This window comes from Lethenteron reissneri, chromosome 64 (genome assembly GCF_015708825.2).
Source record: "Lethenteron reissneri isolate LAM-NWPU_2019-01 chromosome 64, ASM1570882v1, whole genome shotgun sequence".
In the NCBI taxonomy this organism is placed as follows: domain Eukaryota; kingdom Metazoa; phylum Chordata; class Hyperoartia; order Petromyzontiformes; family Petromyzontidae; genus Lethenteron; species Lethenteron reissneri.
In genome coordinates, this window is record NC_083842.1 from 1,624,296 (window position 1) to 1,639,291 (window position 14,996).

A 14,996-nucleotide genomic window follows, 5' to 3' on the forward strand; every position below is an offset into this window, starting at 1 on the left:
CCAATGCACCTTTCCATCAGTCTATCAGTTTTGAGCGCAGTGCAGTTTAGAGTTTCTGCTGTTTAAGGAGACGTTGGTTCCAGATATACCAGTTGCTCAGGATTGCAAATGGTGATCAACGCTAATGTTGTCTCAGAGCAGGATCTTTAGACTATGGATGGACCCAAGAATCCATCATACTCTTTGGTTCTTTCGCTAAAGTCACGTAACTGTATTTGGTATTTTTAATCGTAATTTTGTATTCCTAATTGGTTTATTTTGGTTAAATCGTCTTCAAATGTCATAAACCCTTCTCCACCCAACACAACCAATGAATAAAAGTATCACGCGAATCAAACGTGCAAAACGTATTACCGCTTCAGCAGCAGCAGCACTGTCGGTATTGGAAGAGTAATTTCACACCATTTATAATAAGTACGACATTCCGGTGTAAATTACATCCAGCACCATCAGGTTGTTGTTAACAGCTCATATCTGTTGTCGGGTGGAGGAGGGATTACGGCATCTTTTTACGCGACTTAACCCAAAAGAAGGCAGTTAGAAATCATGTTGGTGGTGCAAGCCGACGGAATAATAAGTCATATTTAAAATAACTTTTTTAAAAACACGCTTTTATGAAGTGTACTAGTAATGGCAGAACTCCACAACTCCAGGAAGTGGCCCCGAAGCTTGCCATAACGTAAGGGGCCGTGGTGATTTACAGCTAACGTCAGTTGAGCGTGGACAATTAGACCCAAGCCGAAACATAACATATACAAATAATGTTTAAAATGATAGAATACAGTATTGTCATCAGTATGACATAATTATACCAAGTTTGCAGTCGATACCACATTGGGAAGTGGGTTAAAATTGAGTTACAAGATTTGAAGACACAACGACAACAACAGACAGAGTGAGTTAAAATAAAGCGTGTACAAAAAATAGTGCGTGCTCTTAGAAGTTATTTCTTTTAACATTAATTATTAAAGGATTTTTTTTATAATGAAACGATCCACCACAATCACGATACAGCATTTTTCAAAACGGACGACTCGATTATCACGGGTCTCGTATCACTCTTAGGGGCCGTCCATAAATGACGTCACGCACCTGTGGGGGGGGGGGTCAGACATTTGTGACGATGTGTGACGAGGGGGGTGGGTTTGAGAAATGTGACGTCACATCAAAATGCGCAACTTTAAATAAATATAGAATTGTTATAACAACACTAATTGTTACAACAACACTCCTACAACATCAGAATGCAGTGCCACATTAAATACGCACTACAATAACAATAATTTAAAGAGATTTGAAGCATTTTAAATTTTCAAAATGAAAATATGGTTTTGGGGGGGGGGGGCAAAGCTTTGTGACGTCATATTTGAGGGGGGGGTCTGACTTTTTGTGACGCCGTGTGACGAGGGGGGGTCAAAAATCGTCCAAAATCGCGTGACGTCATTTATGGACGGCCCCTTATCGTGGCGTCGCCACATCGCAGTGACCTCGCTGCGTTCCCTCGCAACCCTGCCGCTCGCCCCAGTGCTGTACCAGTTGACTGTTGAAGTTTGGGGCCGTCCATAAATGACGTCACGCGATTTTGAACGATTTTTGACCCCCCCCTCGTCACTCGGCGTCACAAAAAGTCAGACCCCCTTCCAATATGACGTCACAAAGCTCTGCCCCCCCCCCCAAAACACACACATGTTTCAAATCGCTTTAAACCAGGGGTCGGGAACCTTTTTGACTGGGAGAGCCATAAAAGCCAAATATTTCTAAATATATTTCATTGAGAGCCATATAGTATTTTTAACGTATAATAAATTAAATGTCTTACTTTTAATGCGACTTCTGGTGCTGCATGGTTTTGCTGATGGCCTTGTAGTCTGGTTCATACGTGGTGAGGTTGAGCTTCATGCAGGCGTGACCCGTGAAATTTATATTAAAAACTAATTTCTGTTTACTTTAAAATGACACAGCATTATTAAGCAATATCACAAGTATTTTAAAATCAGTTCCAAAACAATTTTTTTTTCAACTCAAAATTGTCTGGGAGCCATATGCCGTCACTGGAAGAGCCATATATGGCTCGCGAGCCATAGGTTCCCGACCGTTGCTTTAAACTATTGTTGTGATTGTAGTGCGTATTTAATGTGCCGCTGCACTCTGATGTTGTAGGAGAAAACATTTATTAAAACATCGATTTAATTAAGTAGAACGTGTTGTCTATATTTATTTAAAGTTGCGCATTTTGATGTGACGTCACATTTCTCACCCCCCCCCCCCTAGTCACACATCGTCACAAATGTCTGACCCCCCCCTCCCCATAGGTGCGTGACGTCATTTATGTCCGGCCCCTTAGTGGTTGCTGTATTGGTGGTGGTGGGTGCAGTGGCGACTGCTGTAGTAGTTGTGGAGGTTGTTTGTGCGCATGCGCTTAGGAGCCATTCTCAAGCACACTTTCCCTTGGGTCCTCACGAGGCTCTGGCACGCCACAGTCGCCCAATATATGCCTGTGCTTACGCCAAATTATTCGCTCATTCATACAATAATCAAGATTTTTCAATAGTACATTACCCCAAAACATATTGAACGCTCGTGCAGATTTTTTTTATTTTTTAGAAGCGAACCGTTATATAAATCTGTAAAGCAATCGATATATTTATGTTTAAACAGGCACTGCCAGCGGGCAGCTCGCGGGAGGGGTCCTCGGTACCGCGGGTGACGCGCCGCGCCCACCTCGGCCCCTTCTCTCGTTCGGCGCGCAGGCAACATGGTGGGTTCCTCTCGCAGCGCTCCCGGCCTTACACTCCGCCATCCGCGTCCATCCACGCCTGCCTCTCGCCGCAAACCCCGCAGCGGCGGCCGCGCGGCCACCAACACAACCGTGCTACACTTCGCGCCCCATTATTTCATCGCGGCGCGTGTAGCGAACGCCTCCGTGTTGAGTTGTTACTCGGAGCCTCCCATTCTCGCCGTCCTCACCCCCTTCTCTGCTTCTTCCCCACCCCGCAGGGTCGCGTACGTACCAAGACGATCAAGAAGGCGGCGCGGGTGATAATCGAGAAGTATTACACCCGCCTGGGCAATGACTTCCACACGAACAAGCGCGTGTGCGAGGAGATTGCCATCATCCCCAGCAAGCCGCTCCGTAACAAGATCGCGGGGTAGGCCCAGGCGCCGTCGGATTGATGAAGGAAGCAAAGCCCGAGACGCGCGCGGAAAATAGATTTTTTAAAATTCTAAAAATCTAAAATAAGAAGTCGGATTGAGAGAAAAGGCTTTAACTTACAAAGGCAGCATTTTTTTACAAGCACGGTTGTCTTTAGAGAGAACGGGGATGTTCGTGGTCTACGTTCTCACATTGTGATGTGGGTTTCATAACCAACAGTGCAGTGCAGCGTATAGTATCGGGTTGATAATCTTGATTTTAAGCTTTCGTGACTGCAGGAATCCATACTCTTTGGTTATTTTGGTAAAGTCACAGGTAGAAATTAAATAGAACATCGCAACGCAAGCGATCTTCATCGGCCTCTCATTCCCCCCTTGCCTATTTAACCTCTTTCCACGGCAGCTTTCTCGCCTACTTCAGCAATTTTTTCTTGCCGTGGTTATTTTATTTCTACCTACTTGACTTAACCGAAAGAACCAAAGAGTATCGGCTTAACACACAAAGGACAACGGGCGTCATGGCGGTACAAAGTAACGTGGCTTAACCGATTATAAAAGTATTTGCATGGACAAAATTAGTCTTTTTCTTTAACTCGCCGTCTTAGTGAAGTAGGTAATGTTCCTAGCAACCCTCCCACGTGGTGGTAATGTTTGAATGATGTGCGGTCAGCCCCAAGGAGCTCCCACGTGTGTGAGTGTCGGTTCGTTGTGATGAACATCCGCTCCCTTAGTGGTTGAATCGCCGCAGTGCGATGCGTAGAAGTACCCTGGGCCGTCCTAACCAGATTAGTTGCTGTGCTTCTCTATAATGGCAGAGCTGCCTAGTTGATAATCTAGCAGGCAGTCCTTTATATGAAACAGTTTCGTATAGAGAATGGTACACTAAAGTTGAACCATATATATTGCAAGATTTGAATGAAAAATGTAACCTATAATGCTTGTATTTAAATTGTAATGGTGCTATAATGCAATAGGCCGTGTGGCATTAAGATCAAAGTGCGGTATACGTAATACGTCCAACTGGGAATACTCGGAAAATAGAAAGTTAGGTATTTACTTGTCAAATAATTGAATGGTTCCATTCTTTAATGCTAGGGAATCACCATAATACTTTGATATCTCAGTAGGGAAGTCTACGCCTTATATGTTCTTCTTTAAAAGTAAGGACTTTTACAGCCCCTTTATCAATCTGAAGGTTTTTTTTACCGTACTTCATGCTCGTAAATGCGGGTTGGTGAGGCCAGGGCCAGTTCTGATATTACATGTCATTAATGTTAGCCGTGGCCAATTATTCAAATCTAGTTGCCTAGTTCGAAGTGCCGTGCACCACACCACAATTCCTCCAATACTTAAACTGCATATACGCCAATGCTAAATAATTGAGATAGTTAACTGCATTTTCTATGGATGGATAATCGAGGTTTTTAGGGTTAACAATGTTTGTGGGGAAACATGTTGATATTTTTGCTGCATATCAAGGGGCATTGAAACCACATCAACATAGCTGCAAACGTAAGGAAGTAAACAAGATTCCCTAAATAAAAGATAACGTTCTTGAAGGGATAACAATAGCAATCTAGCCAATTTAAGCATGGTGCTAAGGGACTCAAAAAAATGGGGGCAAATAATCCTTGATGACCATATCCCAAGATGGCCACCAGATTTCTCTAAAATGGCATATGTCGGTTCTTTAAAGCTGTATTTGGTTCCTAAATGGGGATTTTGAGAGTCTAGGTATTAATTAACAATGTTGTTGCTTGAAGTCAAATTTAAATGTGACGTTCAAACTTTGTATGTCCAGCCAGCATCCGCAATATGCATTGTCAGGATCATAATAAACTGCTTTAAATGAAGTCTAGCTTTGTACCGTTAGTATATTGCATTGAAAATTCTGGTGAAAACCTTGGATTGACAAGAGGTTGTACAATAATACCAGTAATTTTAAGCCTTATCCCAGTCATATCTTTTTGCAATCAGTATTTAAATTGTGGTCTTAGTTCTGCATGCCCAACATCTACTCATTCTTAATCATGTTATTCTATGAGACATTATTGGAATTGGCTGATAATTGATGCAAATGTTCCAGAGTTTGCTTGTATTGAACAAATGCGTCAGAATATTGGGTGCTCCTAGAAATCCTTGTGGTTGGTGGTATGTGTAAAAATACTTATTTTTTAATGTGGAAATGTAGATATGAAGGAGACTTTGCTAATCTAATGTTGGTTTAGTCTTCACAACTTCCAATGATTATGTTGAGTTACATTTGTGAACTGGGTTTCTGTGCCCAGGTATGTGACCCATCTGATGAAGCGTATCCAGCGCGGCCCTGTCCGTGGCATCTCCATCAAGTTGCAGGAGGAAGAGAGGGAGCGACGTGACAACTACGTGCCCGAGGTACATGCATGGACTACTTTCGTGTTGTTCACAGTGACATTACCATGGAGTGTCCATGACTCAGTAGGTGTAAAAGAGCATAAAGAATTGCTTTTATCCAGCAGTTGTCGGCTCTTCAAGGTGATAGCTACGTGTGACCCTTTTTGCCAGTATCAAGATATTGAATGATAAAAAAATAAGTCATTCATTGGTGTCTTCCTCCACCTATGCTTAGCACAGTTATGTACGGTGCGAAAGAAGTTCAACAAACATACAATTGGTTGTTTGACCATCTAAACACCTGTGTTTATGACAGGGTAAACCTTTATTTTCCATTCAGTATCTTTGATGTATAAAACTGGATTTGTTTTTGCAATTCGTATAAAGTTCAGTGTTTAGTTCTTAACACTGGGCAAAATGATTTCCAGCTTAAGCAAACTCGTCGTGTTTCTTTACCAATGCCATTTTGACTCCATTGTTCCTGCTTCACATCTGATTTTTTTTGTTGATGCCTCTATTTCTCAACTTGGATATGTTTGTATTATTACACCTGAGTATTTTCAAAATATTTTCCTTGGAAAGAAGTCTTCCTTTGATCATGAACCTCCTATTTGCTTATTAGATCCTTATAATATCTGTGACTTGGGTGTTATCCTTGATATATAGAACTTTAATCTCATATCTCTGTACTTAGTAACTTGCTACTGTTGACATCGGTTACAACACAGGTCATATAAGCCAATGTCTGTATATTTTTACTCTACAGTAGAACACCAATTGTCCATGGTGATGTGGGGACCACCCCCCCCCCATAATAAATATGAAAGTATACAAAAATGCAAAGATCATTTACTTACCAGATCATGTTGGCAATGTTTGTGTGATGTAAACCCCAAAAAACTCTAACCAAAAATGTATGAATGGATCTCCATTTGTTTGTCTAAGTTTGCCTCTGCGGGTCTTTGTATCTATCGCCAACTCTTGCAACCACAAAGACGTGGTTCTTATTTTTCAAAGCACAGCAGCCTTCGCAGTTCTTAAAAAAGTTATTGGCCAGATTAGCATTGCAAACAAATTTTTAAAAATTGGTAGGATTAAAAATAATACCTTCAAAAATGTGTATCCTACTATCAAAGAAGAATAAAATGATAAACCCTTTAAAAAAACGGTTTGGAAGCTACTCAGTATTGTGTATAAATATATAGATGGCCGTCAAGAAAATGAAAGAGCACCATCACAGCACCAGTAGTAGCTGCTTGGACAATGGTGCATTTGTGGTGGTTTGCATATGGATGCTTTTTTCAAAGAAGCTTCATGGTAGTTGGATGGAAGGTCAAGGGGTCATTTTAATGGGTTCTTGGGCAAGCTTTTGCTCTTGGTTGTGACTTTAATGGCATCATTAAATGACTGACTCGTTGCCAAATGAACATAAGCGTTTAATAGTACTCTTGGTAATGTTTTCATAATTGGGTGAACTTTCAAACTGAAGACATCAGAAATAGACTATTCAAGTTAATTAAGTGAAAAACGTTTGGATTTCAATAATTTCAGTACTGAAAAGATTTGCCAAATACCTATGCTTTTTAGGTCTGAAGCATATGAAGCCATGTGGTTTATGGTCATTCACTGAGACCTCAAACGAACCAAGTTTCTATTCTGGTGAAAACCTTGGATTGAACCCAGCGTCTCACAGGTTGCAACACCGGCACCGAGTTATTCAGCTACGATGTTCTAACCTAATGTACCGCTCCTTTCTCATCAGGTATCGGCCCTCGACCATGAAGTGATTGAGGTTGATCCGGACACCAAGGAGATGTTGAAAGTGCTGGTAAGAATCTTTAATGACTCGTGCAGCTGAGTGAATTTTAATGTAATTGTGTATTTTTGCACGTTTATTATTGAATTTGCACCAATGGTGATCATGCCCATTTTTTCCCCACTTTATCCCTGCAGGACTTTGGAAACCTGCCCAACCTGCAGGTCACTCAGCCGATTCTGGGCATGGCCTTCCGGTCACCGCGGATCTAAAACGCATTCATGTTGTGAAAAATAAAACAATGAAAATCTCATTTGGTGTGGTGGTTTTTCAGCCAAAGTGCTTTGTACATTTGCATGCAGTTGGGCCCTACAGTATTACCAAGTCGGATTGGGGACCAACTGTTTTCAGTACAATTGGAAACCCTGGTGCCCTCACTGCTCATAACAACTGAGAACTGAGCTGGTTTGGTTTTGCAAATGAACTAGCCTAATAGGGGGATGTTTTCTGATAATAAATGTATTAGTACGTGATGGAAGCGGGGATTGGAGATGCATTCAGATGAGGTGTAAGAAGAGAAATAGCTATTTGCATAAAAGCATGTGTGCAGTATTGAACCCCTGACCCCTGCAGTTTACATGACCGTAATGGGTAGATGCAGCACAAACATTCCTGCGGAGGGAGCTGGTAGGAACGTTGGGTTGCTTGGTCAATGGCCAGGGTCAACGGCTGGCGTGGTGTATTCTGCAAATATGCTCAACTGAGGGTGGGCACAAGCCGGCGTGAGTAGATTAAACGTTGAGTTTTATAAGGGCACCACAGGGTGACCAATCCCACCCCTCCCATTTTTGGATGGATAATAATCCCCTGTGGGCTGGTGTCACCAGGAGGTTCCTACCAGTAAAAACCTTTTGCACATTTGTGTGAAGTGAAAGTAAATGTGAGGAAAAATGTCAAATTTTGTTTAGTGTTCACCGTCTCGCCGCTATGAATAGCTTGATGCCGGTCAAATATGAAGCTTTCAAAACAACCCAAACGATAACATTTGTAATTTTGTCAATTTGTATATGATTTGATAGAAGAAATGTATCTGGCTCTCATCTTTAGGCTGCACTTTCAGTTGCCATCCCCAAAGTGGATACATTCATAACCCACCAGGAAATATTTAGAATTTATAATACTAGGATTGAGTGGCTCGAAATTGCACGAGTGCTTTGAAACACCAGCTGTTGTGGCTGGCTTCTCCAGTGCCAGGAGCTACAAGTATAGTAGATTAATAAATCGGCAGAGCTTGCCCCATGATGGCTTTGCTTTGGCCACCTGGTTTCATCGCACAAGAAGCCAAGCATCCCAATGTACCTGACCCTCCTGAAAAAGATTTTAGATAAGCTACACAAGGTAGGAACGCAGTGTGAAAACTGCTTTGCCACGTAGGTACACATTGATCATTTTTCCATTCGCAATAGCGTTACCTCAATTTTTAAAAAGCTAATCGATAGCGGCCACGATCAATCCGTTGCTGAATGAAGGCCGCTGCTGCTGCCATTCACCGTTATTCTGTAATGTAACAACCTGTGCACAAGCTGATATGCATTTCGTTTACTTCCACTGCACAATACTTACCCACAACCACTTGATTTCGAACAGTTAACCAGCATGTTCTCGAAACCATGTGTCCAATTTTATGTCGGTGTAATCCTAAGCACGCATCTGCTTTTCTGCGAGCTTTTCCATCGGTGTCCCATGTTTTTGGTCAATTTAAAATCTGATAAGTTTATAAGCGTAATCTGTGATGGATAAAATGAGAGCCTCACTATGAAAAGGTTATAGCAGTGATCGCCCTGCAGAGATATTTGCCCTCACCATGGGAATTTCCACTGCTTGCTCAGAAACGCCCGGAGAGATGAGAGCCACAGGTTCACTTCGTAGTGAAGTGTCTCATGAAGGGGTAAGAGGACACGTGTCGGTGAGTGAGAAATGTCAACGGATAAATTTCGTTTATGGGTAGGAATTCCCACATCACGTTGCAGCTTGTCCAAAGTGCAAAACTACGATGGCGTAACCCGAGCACACGCCTTATCCATCCCATGTGCCAGGGTTGGGCACTTGAATGTTCGTTAATAGCAAAACAACGAATTCCGGTGATATGGGAAAGTGGCAACATTTGTGATTCGTGTCCGATGTTGAATGTCCATGTCTTATTGAATGGTGCTGTCGTGTGCATTTTGCTACGAGACGACAAATAACATTTACACAACATGCACGATTTAATGACATAATTGTGTTTATTTAATATACGATGCATTTGGTAGTAATTCATTGTGCTACAACCTTTCTCACGTAGGCCCATGAGAAACAAAGAGGGACTTTGTTATGACTTTAAAATAAACACAAAGCAACGTAACGTGTATATATCACTCGCTGTTCTCCGGCCACTATGCTGCGTGTCTGTTGAGGCTTTGTGAGCCCTGTATAAGTAACACTGGATAATCCTGCATGAACTGAATTTGGGGATAACATTCAAAGTTCATACAGTTACTTCCAAATGGAATTCGCATTAGTGTGAAATAACGTATCTGACAAATATCACACAACAGAAAGACAAAAGCGTTCAAATAATGTATGGTTTGTGTATAAAGTATCAACATAAATGGATACTCATGGGTTTATCTGCTGTAAATATTATCCAACAAAACTACAACCAGAATCTTGCTCCGGCGCAGCACGCAAAGCATCATCGTAACCATTACTTGCATTGTTTTTTAAAATGTTATTACAACTATCGGCTGAAATAATTAGCATGCACTACAGATGCGACGTGTTACTGGTAGGAACCTCCTGGTTCCACCAGCCCACAGGGGATTATTGTGTCCGTCCGTCCGTCGTGCTGGGTGGGGAGAGGTGGGGCTCGGTGGGGAGGGGCTGGTCACCCCGTGGTGCCCTTATAAAACTCAACGTTTAACCTACTCACGCCGGCTTGTGCCCGCCCTCACAGTCGGGCATATTTGCGGAATACACCACGCCGCAAGTTGACCCTGGCCATTGACCGAGCAACCCAACGTTCCTACCAGCTCCCTCCGCAGGAATGTGTTTTAATTGTCAAGTGACGTTTGAGTTTCTTTGCGAGTATAACGACAAACAGTGAGCAAACATTTAAACTGCATGTATGTTTGGGAACATTGAACGCACCGAACCTTATATGAATCTTAATACATTTTTTATACGGTTTAATGTAGGAGCTGTTCAGAGAACTCACGGTTTGACTGAGAATGTCACATTTTAGAGACTGCCAGATGTGTATCAACATACTAGCAATTAAAAAAATGAAGATTTCTACAACAACAAAAACCCCCAACTAACCTCATGTTAGCCTTTTTGTTTAACAATTACATCGTGATGTGCTCAGAGGACAATGACTGCATTCTTTACGAGGGGATCTTGTATGGAAGCAAAATTTGTTAATTTAATATCTCAGTCTCAAAAATGTTTGACAACCCCTTGCAGAGATATATACAGCATGTACATGCGGACATTTCGTGATACTTGTTAGTCATGGAAATGTCCCAGCCAACGACATCACACGTTGTGACAAACAATTTCTTAAGATTGTACGAGAGTTAGTGGAACGTGTTATTTCAGAAACTTCATGGACATTGTGGGAAACAGCGTTGACTGGCAGCAGACATGACGACACAAGCTTCAGTTCGTCACTTCTCAAATACATTTCGGCCTTCGCATGCCTCCCCACGAGTATTTTAGTTGTTTATGATTATATAAATTCAATATATTACACCCTCTTTCTTGAAAAAAGTTAGGACGGGCTACATACAATATATATCTGCTTCATAAAATCAATGGAATAGCTAGGAACATAGTTGCTGCAGTTTCCAGTCCTAAAGCCCTGTTTAAACATACATGAGCCAGCATGAATCCTTCTGATAAAATGGTTCACTTCACCGGCGTGCATGCCCTTTAATAAAACAAATCAAGGTTTTGAAGGAGCAATGATTGTCTCGGGTTTCAGTGTTGTTGGATATTTAATGGACATGCAAAACACCACGAGACCAACAGAGAGTTGACGTTAGCATCGATTTAGCTGTTGAGAATGTACATTCACGAAAAAATACCTCCACCAAAGTTGAATAGATATTTTGTCATGAGTGAAGAATTATTAGTGGAAACCTATCCATATTGACCACACCGTTCAAATATACGCTGCTAACAAGATGTTGCGAGAGGCACAATGGTAGTTGTATTGCCAGCAAGAGTCGTATGTTACACTCTGTATGTATTATCCGACATTGAACCTATTCCAGATGGCTTTGTAGGTGCGGATGCGGGGCGACACGCATGCCATAATTCTGTTCGTTTATATCGCAATGAAAGCTGCAGTCGGAACGCCAGTTCCCTGTGGGGTTAACAGTGTTGGCACCTCCCTATAGAGGCCTGCAGCAAGCTCAATGTCTCTCTAGATGCTTTCACCTCAAATTGTTAGGCATACACTTGTTCGTTCCATTAATAATCACGATGTATATTTTTAAATGAATGATTACTTTAAAAATGCCATTTCTCAAAACGTGATTATCGTTCATTCGTAATTCAGCCTATTATTGTAATGTGTGTATAAATTACATTTTGGTGGTCAACACATTTTGAGCATGGGATGTCAAACATCGTAAATTGAATGCGGTTTCCCACCTCTCGATAGTGACTATGGACGTCACTGCACTGCAGGATAGAAAAAGAAACACGGTTGATGCAACCTTTCGGGCTCATTCTCAAAACAATTTGACGGCGCACTGTCAGGGGAGAAGACGAGCATTTGTGGGAACGATGCCGCAGCGTAAATTTTGGCCAAAACTGCATCAAACAGAAAAAAACTGAAAGAAAAAAAGACCAAAAGAGGCCATTGAGTGGAGAAGACTCAGAAAAGAAAACCAGTCGGAGCTACAGAAGACCAGAAAGCACACGCGGCAGTCTCCTGGTGAAGAAATTGCGTCTGTAAATGTGTCTGCGCGCCTTCTGCGAACTGCATCGTGTATAGGGGAGTTCGTAAACCGACGTCGTCACATCGACAAAATGCGTTGGAGTCGATGCCGTGTGCAACTTTATGAACACGCGGTTTACGTGATGCACAATCACGCGAAGAGACAATGCCATGGGTGTAACATTTCGACTCAATTTCGTGGGAATTTAAGTCCGATGCCATGTGATCATTGAGAATTCTCCTTTTATGTGTTTAACTTCTCTTCAGCAGAACCTGGTTTTACAAGTATAGTAGATATTCGTTGTAGCTAAATGAAAACTCTCTCCGCGAAGGAAATTAAAAAAACAACGCATTTTCCACGACTTAAATTTGACTTTTACCGCATGATCGTGGCGAAATGTTAACTACCTCGCCTGGTTCACAGGAAATATGGGTTCAATCCCGACCCTGACGCCTGCATATTTTGAGTTTGCGTGTCTCTCTCTCTCTCCCCCGTGGTCGCGTAGATTTTTCTCCGGATTCCCCGGTTTTTCCCTCCACATTTAGAAACACGTGGTTTAGGTTATTTGGCTGCTATACATTTCCACGTGATGAGCCACTTCGTTGAGCTATCATTTGTGGCCAGGTCGCTTCTGATAAAGAGCTATGTAGCTCAGTGGGCCTTACCTGGTCAAATAAAAAAAAAGTTAAATATTTTAGAGTATTTTAAACCCTGCTGGTGAGCATTGTACGCGGATAATATAGCAATTATTACCACGAATGATCATATTGAGTGTACATTTACAAAACAATAACAAGCTAACCCTTCACTCGATTACCGAGGAAGGTTAATCCTTAAAAATAAACGTAGCTCCCACCCCAAACCTTTCACACTTTTAAACACTTGGATAAAAACAGTCTGCATTGTCGACACAAAAATATGACACGTATTTTGATAATTTATTTAGTGTCAATCAAATTATCATGATTCCACGCCTGTGGAATCACAGATGCATTTGCAAGAGGGTGTCAGCCTCAGGATTGAGTTTTCTTGGCTTTGCGAGCAGATTTCCGTTTCAATTCATCTCCAAAGTTCATGAGAAAATTGTACAGATTTATTTTAAGGGGCCGTCCATAAATGACGTCACGCATCTAGGGGGGGGGGGGGGGTCAGACATTTGTGACGATGTGTGACAAGGGGGGGGGGGGTTGAGAAATGTGGCGTCACATCAAAATGCACAACTTTAAATAAATATAGACAACACGTTTTACTTAATTAAATCGACTTTTTAATAAATGTTTTCTCCTACAACATCAGAGTGCAGCGCCACATTATTACGCACTACAATGACGTCACGTGATTTTGGACGATTTTTGACCCCCCCCCCCGTCGTCACACGGCGTCACAAAAAGTCAGACCCCCCCTCAAATATGACGTCACGAAGCTCTCCCCCCCCCCCCCCCCAATAATAAAACATGCTTCAAATCGCTTTCAACTATTGTCATTGTAGTGCGTATTTAATGTGGCTGCACTCTGATGTTGTAGCAGAAAACATTTATTTAAAAGTATATTTAATTAAGTGTTGTCTATATTTATTTAAAGTTTCTCAACCCCCCCCCCCCCCCCTTGTTACACATCGTCACAAATGTCTGACCCCCCCCCCTAGGTGCGTGACGTCATTTACGGACGGCCCCTTTCCACAGATAACTAAAATTTTTCCAGTTATGGAACGTAAAAAAAATCATACATAAGACCGTATAAACATAACTTTTAATGTAGTGTTCTAAAAGTTCAAAGTAAATACAGAAGAAAGTGCATTAATCAATCCCATTAAAATAATAATAAAACATCGCAATTTTCAGCCTCTTTCATGCTGGTGGACAGAGGCTTTCTTCGGCAATCTGTTGGGGCCAAAGTGCGATAAGGTGCCAGGCTGACATTCACATCTGATTCATACCAGCGGTGACTTGGGCGCTTTTCAGGAGCAGAAATAATTCCTATCTTTGTGAAAGTTGCGTTTTATACTCATCTTGCCAGACATGCACTGCACGTGCAATTTTCACCAGTGTCTCAACTCAAGGCGTACATTTCTCCCCGTATTGAATGGACGACAGACAACTTCTTGGGTTTACCCATAACATACTTGTAAATGCTGAAAACAGAGAGTTTCTTATTTTTATATATGTCACGGTTGCTGAGCACAGGCCCAAAAATGCTAAGTAGCCAGTGACAAAACAGCACTGTTGAAAGTGTGATATATGATAATAAAAATATAAAACAATAAAATTCTCACGACGTTTCGATTGCAACACAAGCAATCATCATCAGGTGTGAAAACCACAGCAAGAAAATTTGAAAAAAGTGAATACAGAAATGTTCTTGCTGTGGTTTTCACACCTGATGATGATTGCTTGTGTTGCAATCGAAACGTCGTGAGAATTTAATTGTTTTATATTTTTATTATTTTATTGTTTCCCTTCTACGTGACTTTACCGAAAGAACCAAGAATATGAATCCCTGCAGTCACGAAAGCTTTAAATAAAAATATAACATACGAGTTAACACATTTCTCGTGTTGAATAAGGTGATGTGAACTTGGGAGAATACATCATGGGAGGAGGCAATTCCACAATCGTGCAGTGCGAGGTAAGAATCCGAAAGAGGGGTGTTGGTGGTTGAACACAGCATGTGTGTGCAACTTCTTTTTCACCGTACGTAGCCAACCGCGCTGATCTGCGGTGCGATGG

At 41.8% G+C, this 14,996-nt stretch overlaps 1 protein-coding gene across 1 annotated transcript; it reads left to right on the plus strand.

Annotated features, from left to right (window-relative positions):
* The first annotated feature begins 2,602 nt into the window (after nucleotides 1–2,602).
* RPS17 (ribosomal protein S17) lies at nucleotides 2,603–7,595 on the plus strand. Its single transcript, XM_061577356.1, has 5 exons — nucleotides 2,603–2,758; nucleotides 2,998–3,149; nucleotides 5,442–5,547; nucleotides 7,289–7,354; nucleotides 7,480–7,595. Exons 1-5 carry the CDS (start codon nucleotides 2,756–2,758, stop codon nucleotides 7,552–7,554), a joined length of 402 nt encoding a protein of 133 aa, XP_061433340.1. The 5' UTR covers nucleotides 2,603–2,755; the 3' UTR covers nucleotides 7,555–7,595.
* The last annotated feature ends 7,401 nt before the right edge of the window (nucleotides 7,596–14,996 follow it).

Excerpts from the sequence above, each read along its gene's own strand:
- RPS17 (XM_061577356.1), top strand. Across the intron at positions 3,150-5,441 it reads CTCCGTAACAAGATCGCGGG|GTATGTGACCCATCTGATGA; the intron begins GTAGGCCCAGGC and ends TTCTGTGCCCAG. Across the intron at positions 7,355-7,479 it reads AGGAGATGTTGAAAGTGCTG|GACTTTGGAAACCTGCCCAA; the intron begins GTAAGAATCTTT and ends TTATCCCTGCAG.